The sequence below is a fragment of the Echinops telfairi genome, unplaced genomic scaffold (genome assembly GCF_000313985.2).
Source record: "Echinops telfairi isolate 266 unplaced genomic scaffold, ASM31398v2 ScPeMD7_2291;HRSCAF=2852, whole genome shotgun sequence".
Classification (NCBI taxonomy): Eukaryota; Metazoa; Chordata; class Mammalia; order Afrosoricida; family Tenrecidae; genus Echinops; species Echinops telfairi.
The window spans coordinates 45,043,554-45,056,337 of NW_022106189.1; the positions used below are offsets into that span (position 1 = coordinate 45,043,554).

At 58.1% G+C, this 12,784-nt stretch overlaps 1 protein-coding gene across 1 annotated transcript; it reads left to right on the top strand.

Annotated features, from left to right (window-relative positions):
* Positions 1-42: 42 nt before the first annotated feature.
* On the top strand, positions 43-6,277 carry ADAD2 (adenosine deaminase domain containing 2). Its single transcript, XM_004704763.1, has 11 exons — positions 43-286; positions 368-511; positions 3,761-3,901; positions 4,180-4,227; positions 4,310-4,435; positions 4,524-4,674; positions 4,835-5,002; positions 5,163-5,392; positions 5,487-5,730; positions 5,972-6,092; positions 6,173-6,277. The coding sequence occupies exons 1-11, from the start codon at positions 43-45 to the stop codon at positions 6,275-6,277; spliced, it is 1,722 nt and encodes a 573-aa protein (XP_004704820.1).
* Positions 6,278-12,784: the final 6,507 nt, after the last annotated feature.

The following is a 12,784-nucleotide window of genomic DNA, read 5'->3' on the forward strand; positions in this document are numbered from 1 at the left end:
GCAACGGGTGCATACTGCGTCTTCTTTGCCTTGAGTCGGACCATGTCTTCTCAGGCCTTCGCGGCCCTGGGCGGCGACAGTGGGCGCAGGAAGCCCCGCCTGGCGGCGTCGTTGAAGATCAACCCCGGGCCCACTCCGTGGCGACCCTCGGCCAGTTTGGGCCGAGATTCCTGGGAGTCCACGCCCACCCTCTGCGTGGAGGAGGTCGTTGGGGGGGGTGGACGGCCCCAGGCGTCTGCGGTGGAGTCGGCAGCGGCCGGGGACTGTGGGCCCGGGCGAGCGCCAGGTTGGGAGTGAGGCAGCTAGGCCCACGAACCCTGGTGGATGGCTGAGGACATACCCTAAGGCCTTTCTCTCTTGCCCACAGGGCCTGCTAGGGACCTCCGGACTGCGGCCAGGCAGCTCCAGCAGCAGCTCAGGGACCCGCCCCCTGGCCAGGCCGTGGCCTTGCTCACGCAGTATGCAGCCAGCCTGGGAGCCTCGCTTATCTTTCGAGAGGACCCGACACCAGGTGAACTCTTGGATACCAGACATTTGGTAGTGTGGGGCGAGGCCAGGGGTCCAGCCACCAGACCAGGAGCGAGAGGGCCACTGGCCTCTGTGCTTTGAAGACAGGCTGGTGACCAGCCAGCCCCAGATGAAATGAGAGGTGGACCAGTGAGCCAGACAGAACCTGGGGCCCTGCCCCTGGGAGCAGCATGTTTCCGGGTCTCCACTTCAGATGTCCCCTTTCTGAAGCTCAGGGAGGTTAAGGGCCTTGCTCCAACTAACCCGGTCATTACCATGCTCATTGAAGGACCTGCTTTAATTAGCACATCAGAGGCATTGGAGGTCCCTGAAAGAGAATGATACTATGGAGGTATAATCAGTACCCAAGGCCCTTTCTCTGCAATAGCACTCCCAGCCCCACTAGTTCAGACAGACACCAGGGTGGAAATTCGGGCTTCCAACCCTAAGCCAGCACCTTGCCAGTTTCTAAGGTGATAGTCAGGAAACCGCTCCAGAAGCTGTTGGCAACATTTTTAAACCCAAGAGAACTCCAGAAGGAGCCCTAGTGTGGTGGAGTGGGTTACACATTGGGCTGTTAACTGCAAGGTCAGCAGTTCGAAACCACCAGCTGCTCCCAGGGAGAAAGATGAGGCTATCTGTTCCTGTTACAGTCTCGGAACCTCACAGGGACCAGTCCTTCTCTGTCCTATAGGGTTGCTATGAATCAGAGTCAATTGATGGTTTGGAGTTTTACGAGAACCCCAAGTTGTTCCTATCTGTGGCTATCTAGTCGGTTCCGGGGCACAGCAACCCTGTATAAGGTTTTCCGGGACTGTAAGTCTTTACAGGAGCAGACAGCCTCATCTTTCTCCCGTGGAAGGGCTGGTGGGCTTGAACCACTGACCTTGGGGTTAGCAGCCCAATGCTTATCCCATGGCGCCACTCAGGCTCCTTCACATTGTCCCTGGGGGGTTCCCATGGTCCGTGCACACAGCTGCATGTGCTACCTGAGGAGAAGGAGGCCCCAGTCCACTCCGAAAGGCCTGTTTCTGAAGACCCGGAGCAGACACAGTTCCGACACACGCGGTATCCCCATGAGCAAGGGAACCCAAGAAGAACTGCACAGAAGGAGGTGATGCCAGCGAACACCCGGTGGCCCAGATGATGTTCTGCCGGGACTATCCGCAGGGGGTCCAGTATGTAGTCTCACGCTGCTGCCGCTCCATAGGCAGGGTTCTGTCACCTCCATTGTACCGGTGGGGGCACTGAGACCAGAGGGCTCACTGGAGTGCACAGCACACCTGTGCCAGCTCCTCCTCCCGAGTTGGCAGGGGAAAGCCTGGCTTCTCATCCTTTGACTTTTGATTTTGCACATTTTCCCTCCCCAAATGTTCTGCTATCATTACTCAGAATGCTAGCTGGACCTAGAAGGCGGCACCGCTTGCCCCTGTAAGATTCAGCGATGAGCTTGACGTCCACAGGTCCTCCTGCTGCCGTGTTGTTGTTATAGGTGCTGTCAAGTCCGTCCTGGCCCGTAGCGACTCCCCCGTGCAAAACAGAGAGGGACACTGCCCGGCCCTGCGCTGAGCCCATTGCTGCAGCCACGGTGTCTGTCCCTCCCTCTGCGGGCCTTCCCTTTTTCACTGCCTGTGTTAGACAGGGTTCTCTAGAGAGAGAAAACCAAATTGCTGATAATTTAATATATTTATTTATAAAGATAATTAGATACATAACAAGGAATGAACTGTTAAATCATATACAGTTAAATATATAATACAAGAAAGAAAGTTAAATTATAAAGCACTACAAATGGCTCAATTCAACTCACTGCCGTGAGAGAGATGTGAGAGACTAGCAGCCCTTCCAGTCTCTATCTGATGGCCAGATCTTCTCTATTTATAGAGAGAGCTAGGCTATGTCAGCACAGCAGCCAATCAGAAGGCAGGTCACCAACTGCCAGCCAGGTCACCAACTTCCAGTCCCCAGCTCCAGCGATGTCTTAAAGGGACCTCAACTTACAGCGACACAGTCTACAGGCTAGGGGTCCCACGGGTAGTGTAGCTTTTAAATTGAAGCACACTGGTCCGATGATCAAAGAGCGAGAGACAAGAAAGGCGAGACTCACCAAGGCATTTATCTCTCTGCCCTTCGGTTAATCCCACTTGTGTTTATCGGCCAGGCTGGCACAATAAACTATCTCACTGCCCCTCTCCTTTACCCAACAAAACAGTGGCGACCCTGTCTTGCTTGGGGACACTTGAACGCGTCATGGGAAGAATCTCTGTCAAGTGCTCCCCCAGGCCCTCCAGGAGACATTGCCATGCATGCAGTGCCGGCGTCTCTGCCCCACTCTGTGCGTGTCCATCTTTGTAAATGGCCATGTGCTTGGTTCCGTCTGTCCGAAAGCTGACAAAACACATACACACACAACCCTGAACCCTCACTCCCACAGTGTGCCCACCAGAGCAGGGACGGTCCCTTCCCCGACCGACTCCCACTCACCTAGCAAATCCCAGAAATGGGAGTCGGTTCCACCTTGTAGCCACCCTGCCCCATCAGTGTTCCACGGCTATATGGGAACAGATGGCCACGTCTTCCTCCAGCAGAGGGGCTGGTGGGATCAAACTGCTGCCAGGTGCTTCACCACCACGCCCCAGGGCTCCTCTTGACTGTAAAACTGAAACCCCAAACCCACGACTCATGGTGACCCCATGGGGACAGTTTGGGACAGTCCCACAGGGTGCCCAGAGCTGGGGACTGTTATGTAAGTAGAGCGGCTGACAGTTTCAAACTCCAGACCTTGAGCTTCTGGCCAGGCAGCTGGGCACTTTAACCGCAGCACCACCAGGCATTCCCCTCCCCGGATGGACAGTTGTCCCCGCTGTCTTCCCAGCCCTGCACCTGTCCGTTGCAAGGCCCCAGTGCTCGACTCCTGCCTCCCGAACTGGTTCCTCCTCCGTCCTTGTCTTCCACTGAGGGCACCGGCGCCCTTAAGAGAAGGCCTCATGCCTGGTGGGCTGACTTGTGGTTCACATGTGTCTGTTTCCTTGGGTGAGGCCCTTGGCTTGCCTTAGGGACGGGAAGGCACACCAGCCGTGTCACGTCTCAGAATCACGGCAGCTGGAGCTGCAGCTGGCACTGCCAGCCAGGCTGCTTGGTGAGGGTGATGCCTACCAGGGGCCACCGAGCTGCTTCCACCTGCGTTTCATGCAGGCCAGGCGCAGACCAAAGAGGCCGGGAGGCTGCCTCACCCCCGCCTCTCCCTCCCCAGGCCCCTGCACCCCTTTCTCAGTGAGCGTGGAGCTGGATGGTGTGGTCTGCTCCGAGGGCTCTGCCGACAGCAAGTCCGAGGCCAAGCAGCAGGCAGCCCTGTCCACCCTCCACTACATCAGGGCCCATCTGGACGGACCAGGTAACGGGGACCAGCCCCTGTGCCCCAACAGGAGGTGAGGGAGGTGGCCGTGGGCATGCATGTGGATGGGTGGGGTGTGGCAAGGCCCCTCTGGACGTCAGGCCCCCACCTGGCTTGTGTGCACACCCCCAGCTGCTCCAATGCCCTTTCAGGCCATGTCCACACTGGGGACAGGGCCTGCTGGCTTCTGGGAGCTACAGGCCTCCCTCCTCTCCCTGTGGGCTTCTGCCACTTCCTGAAGGATGGAGGGTGGACCCATCTCACCGTTTCTCTTCCAGAGCCCACTAGGACTTCTGGCAAGCTTCCACTGGCCCCACTGAGTGCAGGTAGGTGGGCCCCAACTGGCCCTGCCTGATGATGCAGGCAGCCACTGGGCCCTGTCCCCACCTCTGCCCTCCTCCCATCCAGAGGACATCGTGACTCATCAGCAGCGCTGCGCCGCCGTGGTGGACGCTGGCTTTGACCGCCTGGTGGACAGGAGCTCAGCCTACTGGGCCTGCAAGGGGACCGTGGCCGCAGTCATCCTGGAGAGGGGTAGGGACCACTTCCCTGACCCACCACCCCAGGGGCCACCCCTCCTGGCCCTGGCCTGAGAGGTCTCTCCAACTTTCTTCCCTGGCAGAGGTCCCTGGTGCCAGGGGCCAGGCCAAGGAGATGTACGGGCTGGTGGCGCTGGGCACGGGCAGCGGCTGCTGCACTGGCCGGCAGGAGTTCTCAGGCCGGCAATTGCATGACTGCCACGGGTTGGTGGTTGCCCGCCGGGCCCTGCTGAGGTGAGAGTGGGCAGCCAACCACCATGTCTTGCTGAGGGTGGGTGGCAGGCACTGGTGGGGCCCCCTTGAGAAGAGGGTGATGGGCGCTTAGCTGCAGATCTGTGAGGAAGGGCAGGGGGCACCCCCAGCGCCCAGCTTGGCCCCTGCCTGTTGCCCGCAGGTTTCTGTTTCGGCAGCTCCTTTTGGTGACACAGGGGGGGCCCAAGGGCAAGGAGCAGTCAGTGCTGGCCCCCCAGCCTGAGCCTGGGCCCCCCTTCACCCTCAAGCCCGGGATCTTCCTGCATCTCTACGTCAGCAACACTCCCAAGGGAGCGGCCCAGGACTTCTAGTATGGGGAAGCCCGGCAGGGGGGTGGGGGGTGCTGGGGTAAGGGAGGGCAGACAGCAGCATTGACCCAGACCCCCCAACATCCAGCATGGGGACCCTGTGGGGTGGGGGAGAGGCGGGAGGCACTGACTGCCCGCCCCCGCCCTCTTCTCTACCCTCAGCCTCCCCTCCTCCCTGGAAGGCAGTTTCCTGCACAGCTGCCCCTTCCGCCTGCAGGCACACGTGCGGGGGGAGCTGAAGCCGGTGGGCTACATCGCCTCTGCACTCCGAGACACCTATGTGGGCTGCCTCTCTGCCAGCGACAAGCTGGCTCGATGGGCTGTGCTGGGGCTGGGCGGTGCCCTGCTGGCCCACTTCCTGCCGCCCCTCTACGCCACCAGCCTTGTCCTGGGTGAGGTCTGGCTGGCAGTGGAGTGGCATGTGGGGCCTGGGTGTGTGTGTGTGAAGCATTCTGAGCACCCCTCCCCCATGCCTTCTGCCCACAGCGGACCCCTGCCACGACCCCCCCACCCTGAACAGGGTCATCCATGGCCGGCCCAGCCTGAACGAGCCCGAACAGCCGGACCTGCCCTCGCCCTATGCACGCACCACTCTGCATCTGTTCTCAGGGCCCCCGGGGGCCCCTTCGGACCCCATCCCCAGCACCTGCCAGGGCCTCAGCCTCAACTGGAGCCTGGGGGACACTGGTGTGGAGGTCGTGGATGTGGCCACTGGGCGGGTGAAGGCAGAGTGAGAGGGAGCTGGGTACGGGCGGCGGCGGGGGCAGGGGCGGGGGACCCTTGGAGGCCTCAGGGAGTTCTGGGCTCAGGTTCACCCAGCAGCCACTGATGGGCTGCAAGGGCCAGCCAGTCCTTCCGTGCCTACCCAAGAGGGGGGCCTGCTCAGAGTGGAGGGGGTAGAGGTGGGGGTGGAAGTGGAGGAAGCTAGGTGGACCCACATGCAGGTTGTGATGCTGCCCCCCTCCTCCCAGTGATGCCCCAGGGCCCCCCTCCCGCCTCTGCAAAGCTGCCTTCCTGCGAGCCTTCCGCCAGGCCACCCAAGCGCTGGGCAAGCCCCAACTCTTGGCCATGAGGACTTACGAGGAGGCCAAGGTCAGTGCCTCCCCACCACTGCCTTGGGCTGCCCTGCCTCCCCCGGCCCCGCCCAGTGAGCACCCCTGTCTCCCCCTCAGGCAGGGCCCTACCTGGAAGCTCGCCAGCTGCTCTCCTTGCTCCTGGACCAGCAGGGCCTCGGGGCGTGGCCCTCCAAGCCCCTGCTGGGCAAGTTCAGAAGCTGAGACCAGGACCCAGGCCAGGTCCAGGCAGAGCTGGACCCCAGCCTGGAGGAGTGCCCTGCTGGGGTGGGTGGGGTGGGGGTTAGGGGCAGCACATGGGAGTGGGAATAAAGAATGAATGTTTCTGCTGCTTCTGCGAGGAGCCATCCCTTCTCTCTCTGTGGTGGTTGGTGGGCCCTAGCCCCTGGCAAACTCCTTTGGTGAAATACTGTGGGGCCTCACAGCCAGACCTTCTAGCACGTGCAGTGGCCCCACGCAGCAGAGCCCACTGTACTCAGTCCTGCACACTCACCCCAGGCTGTTACAGATCGGAGCATGCAGTCACAGGCTCTCACTAGAAGGAGACCATCAGCTCTTAGGCTGCTTCCTTTCTTAGCCACACACAGCTGTAGTGGCTGCCCAGGGGGGCCTCTGACTGGGAATGCAGCCCAGCCCCCTGCCTGGAAGGGGAGGAGTCTGCCAGGAGCCATGCCCCCTCTCCACCCAAACCCAGCCCCCTGCCACCAAGTCACCTCTGACTCATGACCATCCCGGAAGGAGGGAGCCTCGGTGTTCTCCCAAGGAGCAGCCTGGGCTCCCTCTCTGCACATTACAGGCTTGATCGTGGGGCCACCCCCACCCACCCTGACCCTGCCTCACGGGAGAGGAGCCACACAGGCAACCACGGATCCACTGGCTTCTCTCTCACAACTGCTGCCTTTCAGCCGATGCCCACTCAAACGCCGACCCCTTAGAACAGGGCAGCAGGGCCTCCGTGGGCTTCTAACTTTTTATACGTGGGTAGAAAGCCTTGTCCTTCTCCTGAGGAGTGGCTGGTGGTTTCAAACTGCTGGCCTTGCAGCTCACAGCCCGGCTGGTAACCCGCTGCCTGCAGGGCTGCTGGAGTCTGGTGTCTATAGAGTTGCGCATCTGAGTCCCCAGTGTCTGTCCTGCGGGGACCGACTCGCCTTGGTTGGCGTGAGGGCTTCGAGCGCATTCCTGTTGGGCTGGAGTCCGGGCTCCGAGGGTGGTGTGCGCCGACCACATGCTCCTCCTCGTCCCGCACCAAAAAAGCTCCAAACTCACAGCGGTCAAGAATCAATTGTGATACTGGGAGGGTGGAGGGAGAGTGGGTTGGAAAGGGGGAACCTATTACAAGGAACTATAGGTGACCTCCTCCCTGGGGGACGGACAACAGAAAAGTGGGTGAAGGGAGACGTCGGACAGGGCAAGATATGACAAAATAATTTATAAACGTATCAAGGGCTCATGAGGGAGGGGGTAGCGGGGAGGGAGGGGGAAAATGAGGACCTAATGCCGGGGGCTTAAGTGGAGAGGAAATGTTTTGAGAATGATGAGGGCAATGAATGTGCAAATGCGCTTTATACAATTGATGTGTGTATGGATTGTGATAAGAGTTGTATGAGCCCCTAATAAAATGATTTTTTAAAAATCAATTGTGGCAACTCGTGACCCTGCAGGACAGAGGAGAACTGCCCCCATGGGTTTCCCAGGCTGTCCATCTTTATGGGAGCAGACAGCCCCGTCTTTTTCTCTTGGGGCGCAGGTGGGCCCATGTTGGCACAACACAACCCACTGTGTGGCTCTTTGCGGATGGGCAGGCCGGTGGTGTGAGAAAGCCCTGCCAGGAACATGGAGTCCAACTGCTCTGGAAATACAACGTTGCCAGATCAACTTTGAAAGCAGTATTTCTCCTGGGTTTTTTTTTTTAAGGGGTGGGAGGGCTTCTTAAAGGCCCCGAGCCTATTAACCAGCCTGCCGGCTGTACATCTCTCTCCACTGGAGGGGCCTTGAATTGATTTACTCTTGGCCCTGACACCAGGATGACTACTAACAGATCCAGAAACCTAGCAGGGTGCTTTCAAACGGCATATGTCGCCGGCCCTGGGGTCTTCATTAATCACATAATTACTGGGTAAACAAGTTATTCAAATTGGCACGGAACCGCTGCTGTGTTCTGCCAAATAAGCATCATCTGTCCCCATCCTGCAGACGTGCCTCTGCAGAGCCCCCTCCCCACCCACCCCCCGCCCTGGGAAGCCTTTCCATGTCCCAGTATCCACCCAGCTCCCGCCCAGCTCCCCCGACGCAGCTGACTTCTCTCCACAGCTGCGCGATGAACATGCCTTTGGGAGCCCAGAGCCTGTTCATGTCTCCTTGGCCGGGCACCCCTGCCAAAAGTTTTTGCCAGTGAGAGTGTATTTAAATTGGAGTGCAAGGTCTCCTAGCTTGGCAGGACCCCAACATTGTTCCCTTCAGGGCCCCCACTTCCATCCTCTAGACCAGGGGTGGGAGATGTCCAGCCGTCTACAGCCCGAGAACTCACTAATACCGGCTAACGTGCCATGCTTTGCCAAAGAAAAGCCATCCCAGCCATCCATGGGGTGGGGGTGGTTTTCAGGAAATGTTAGGCCAAATACTGCAGGCTGATAATTGTGCATGAGAATGATGTTGTAAACATCCAAATGCTCCCGGGCAGAAAAAACGATTGCCCAGGTCTGATCTGACCCTAGGCTCCCAGACTTACTGGGCCTATCATGCTCGTATTAGACACACACACACACAAAAATCCTCAATGCCCCCTGGCAATTAAAAACATTTGTATCATATCCCCTGTTCCAGGATAAAGTGTGTTGATGCCATGAGTAGTACCCTTCAGTCGGTTCTGATCCGCAGCGACCCCGATGTACAGCAGAAGGGAACGCCGTCCAGCCCTGCCCGGTCTCACCATGAGCCCGTGGCTGCAGCCCCCATGTCCGTCCATCTTGGGGAGGGCCTTCCTCTTTTTCGCTGTCCCGACACTTGACCAAGCATGATGTCGTTCTCCAGGGACTGGCCTCTCCTGACAACACCTCCAGTACCTGAGACCAAGCCTCGTCCTCCTGGCCTCTAAGGAGCACTCTGGCCATATTGCTTCCAAGACAGATCTGTTCGTTGTTTGTGGTCTGCGGTACTTTCAATATTTTTCACAAGTACCAGGATTTAAATAACATTGACTCTTCTTTGGTCTTCGGGAAAAGTTTAGGTATCTGCTTTTGCAGTGGCACCCCCCCCCCATTGTTTTAGTGCCCTCCCCCAGGGGGTGGTATCAGCCACTTTGGGGAACACTGCTCTAGGCCTCCCCATCGCTGTCAATGCAGACCCCCCAGGGCCCTACAAGACAGAGTAGAACTCCCCCCCCCCCATAGGGTTTCCAAGGCTGCGATCTTCACAGAGATGTGCTCCATCTCTCTCTGCAGAGCAGCTGGTGGGTTTGAACCTCCAGGCAAGTGCTTAGCCTCTAGACAATCAGGCCAGGCTAGACAGCTAGAAACCGGATCCCTGCCTACAGTGGATCAACGTTTTCATTTGGTTTGGATTCTGGGTCCCAGGACACCACTAGAAACTTCAACCAAACTCCCTGCCCTCCAGTGGTAGAGACCCCACAGGGTGGGGTAGGTTCTGCCCCGTGGGTTTCTGTCCGAGAGTGTAACTCTCCGCAGGAGTAGGAAGCCTCGTCTTTCTCTTGAGGAGGAACTGAGGGTTTTAAACTGCTGACCGTGTGCCTAGCAGCCCAGTGCCTAGCCCACTAGGCCACCAGGGCTCCTGTGGAAGCTTCTGCCATGAGTGAGCACTTTGCCATGGACTATGGGCTTGTGCTAAGGGAGGATCATGCGGGTTTGTTGCAGACAGACCCAGCAGGGGTGGCCATCTCTTCCGCTGCATTCCACTGACCACAGAGAGGCTGGGGATGCAGACCCACTGGGGGCCCCAGAAGGAAAGAAACCAGCTGGTGGAGAAGCCACTGTAGTGGCCTTGTGGTGCACGGCTGTGTGTTTCCCTAATCAGAAGACACACATCGGGGGCAGCATGCCCCAGTCTGGACCCTGACTCTGCCCTGCGTACCCCTGGGAAGCTTCCAGCGTCTTGACTGCCTTTGTTCCATGGGGCCAGCAGGGTCTCACCTCACCCTCCCCAGGTGGCTCTGTGGCTGAAATAACACAGGGGTGTCTTGACCGTGACTGCACAGAGAGAAGGGACAGCATACCGTTTTTTGTGCTGAGAGGCAGAACTTACACAGCCCCTGGGTATGGAGGGGATGGGTTCCAGGACCCCGTTCCCCCCAAGGGGGTGGAAATCTACCAAGGCTCAACTGCCTGATACCGCGTATTTATGTAACTCGTGCTCATTCTCTGTACACCATGAATCCCCTGCCGACGACTTACGATGCAATGTCAGCAGCATTTCACACACCCCCAGCCTCTGAGGGGTTTCTTGGACGCCTTCATTGCTTTTATCATGCTGCCCCCGCCTCCCAGAATATTTTCAGTCCATGGTTGATTTAAGTCCAAAGTTGTAGGGCCTGAGGGTGTTGGGCGTGGGGGCCACTGAACATATATGCAGAAGGTAGTGTCCGGCACAGGCTCAGAGCATGCAGTCTGGGGACCTCGGGCAGCCCCTGGCACTCCCAGAGCCTCCGTTTGTGCACCAGTAAAAGGGGGACGGCAGAAGGTGGGAGGACAGGGAGACCATGCTTGTGCAGCACCTGGGTGCAGCCAGCCCCCGAGAGGTGTGCATTTCTCACCAGCACCTGCGCCCCCTCTTTAGGAACAGTTCCCGGGCCTCCCTGTGGGGAACCGCACCCTTCTCATCCTCAGCACCTGGGTGGGATTGAGCCCACTCTGAGCTGCAGCAAGCTGACTCAGCTGCCAGTCCCTGGATTGTTTCAGGGATGTGCACACCACCCACGGAGCGCCATCAGGACCCATGGAAAACACGCGCTCCTGCAACTCATCTGGGGAGAGAGGCTTGCTCTGCTCCGGCGGGCTGGGCCTGGGGTCAGCTTGTGAGGGCCAGGTCTCCTGCAATCATCTTGTGACCACAGGAGAGGCGGAGGGGGATGCTGACCCTCCAAGAGAAGCTGAAAAAGGTGTGCAGTCTCTGAGCTTGTTTACTGGACATCGGAGACATTGGTTCAATTTCTGGGACACACCTCACCTGAACTCAGACTCTGGGTTTCCAGGTCTGAGAGCCAAGGGTTCGCCGTCTGCTTGTTTACTTATTTAGTGGAATCTGACCAGGTGCCTTCTAACTGATATTTACGGGCACGTAAAGTTCCCTGCCCTCCAGTCAATGCAGACCCACAACGACCCTCTCAGACAGGGTGGAACTAGCCCTGTGGGTTTCTGAGAGGGCAACTTCTTATGGGAGTAGAAAGTCCTGCCTTTCTCCCAAGGAGCGGCTGATGGTTTCGAACTGCAGACCTGGTGGTTAGCAACCCAACTTGTATCCACTATACCACCAGAATGTCTTTTATCTATGGGTATGTATCTGGAAAGGAAGAACCCTGGGAGCGGAGTGGTTCTGTGTTGGCTGCTAACCACAGGGTCAGCCGTTTGAAACCACCAGTTGCTCCATGGGAGAAAGACAGGGCTTCTGACCCCCGTGAAGAGCTGCAGTCTCGGAAACCCTGTCCTGCAGGGTCGCAGTGAGTTAGCACCAACTCCCCAGCAGGGAGTCAGTTGGTTTGTTTTCTGTCTGGTAAGACTATTGGAGCAGGAGTCAGGTGCGAGAATGGGATGTATTTTTCACACAACCATTTACTGAGCTCCGCTGAGTCTGTTGTCTCCCAGAGCCCACCCCAGGGGCCTGCACTCCAGGTGCCCACTGTGGTCAGGGAGCATAGCATGCCCTCTCCCGGCTGCTGCCCGTCCCTTTCTCAGCTCCCCTCCCAGGGTTTTCTGAGAGCATCTGTGAAGTAAGCTCCTTCTGAGGGAACCCAAGATCTGGGAGGGAGGGGGAGGACAAGGGTCACCTGCTGCCAAGGGTCATTGCTGCCAAGTCAGTTTCGACTCAGGGTGACGCTGTGTGCCTGAGGAGAAATGTGCTCCAAGGATCACCAGGCCTTTCTTCCAAGGTGCCTCTGAGTGGATTTGAACCTTCAACCTAAGGTTAACCGCGGAACATGTAACCCGTTGAGTCACCTCCCCAGGGCCATCCTGTGTCCCCTCTCCCCAGAAGCCAAGTGGGTCTTGTTAATTTCATGTTTAGGTCTCTGCTTCTACCCTCTCCAAGGGCCAGAGCGTCCAGCTGACCCCCATGGTGCCTGCATCACTGGAACCTCCTCCCATCAGTACTCCACCAGCTTCCTGCTTCTTCCTGGAGGAAGTGTCACTTCCTAGGAGGGAGTGTCTTTGCAAGGTGCAGCATCAGGGGCCGCTCCATCCTCCGAGCTATCAAGCCACAAAGACTCTGGGGTCAGAAAGCTAAGGTGGGTCGTGCTGAGGGAGCCTCCCTGGTGCTCCTCAGCCCTGCTTCTCTTTGAGAGCATGCTCTTCTGTTTGAAAATCAACTGTCAGAAAAACTCCCGGCCATCGGAGTTTTGGCCCAGAGCAGCCCTACAGGGCAGAGTAGAACTGCCCTGTGGGTTTCTGAGGTTAGAAATCTTGACAGGAGCACACAGCCTCATCTTCCTCCTGCAGAGCAGCTGGTGGATTTGAACTGCTGACATTTTGATCAGCAACCCAGCAC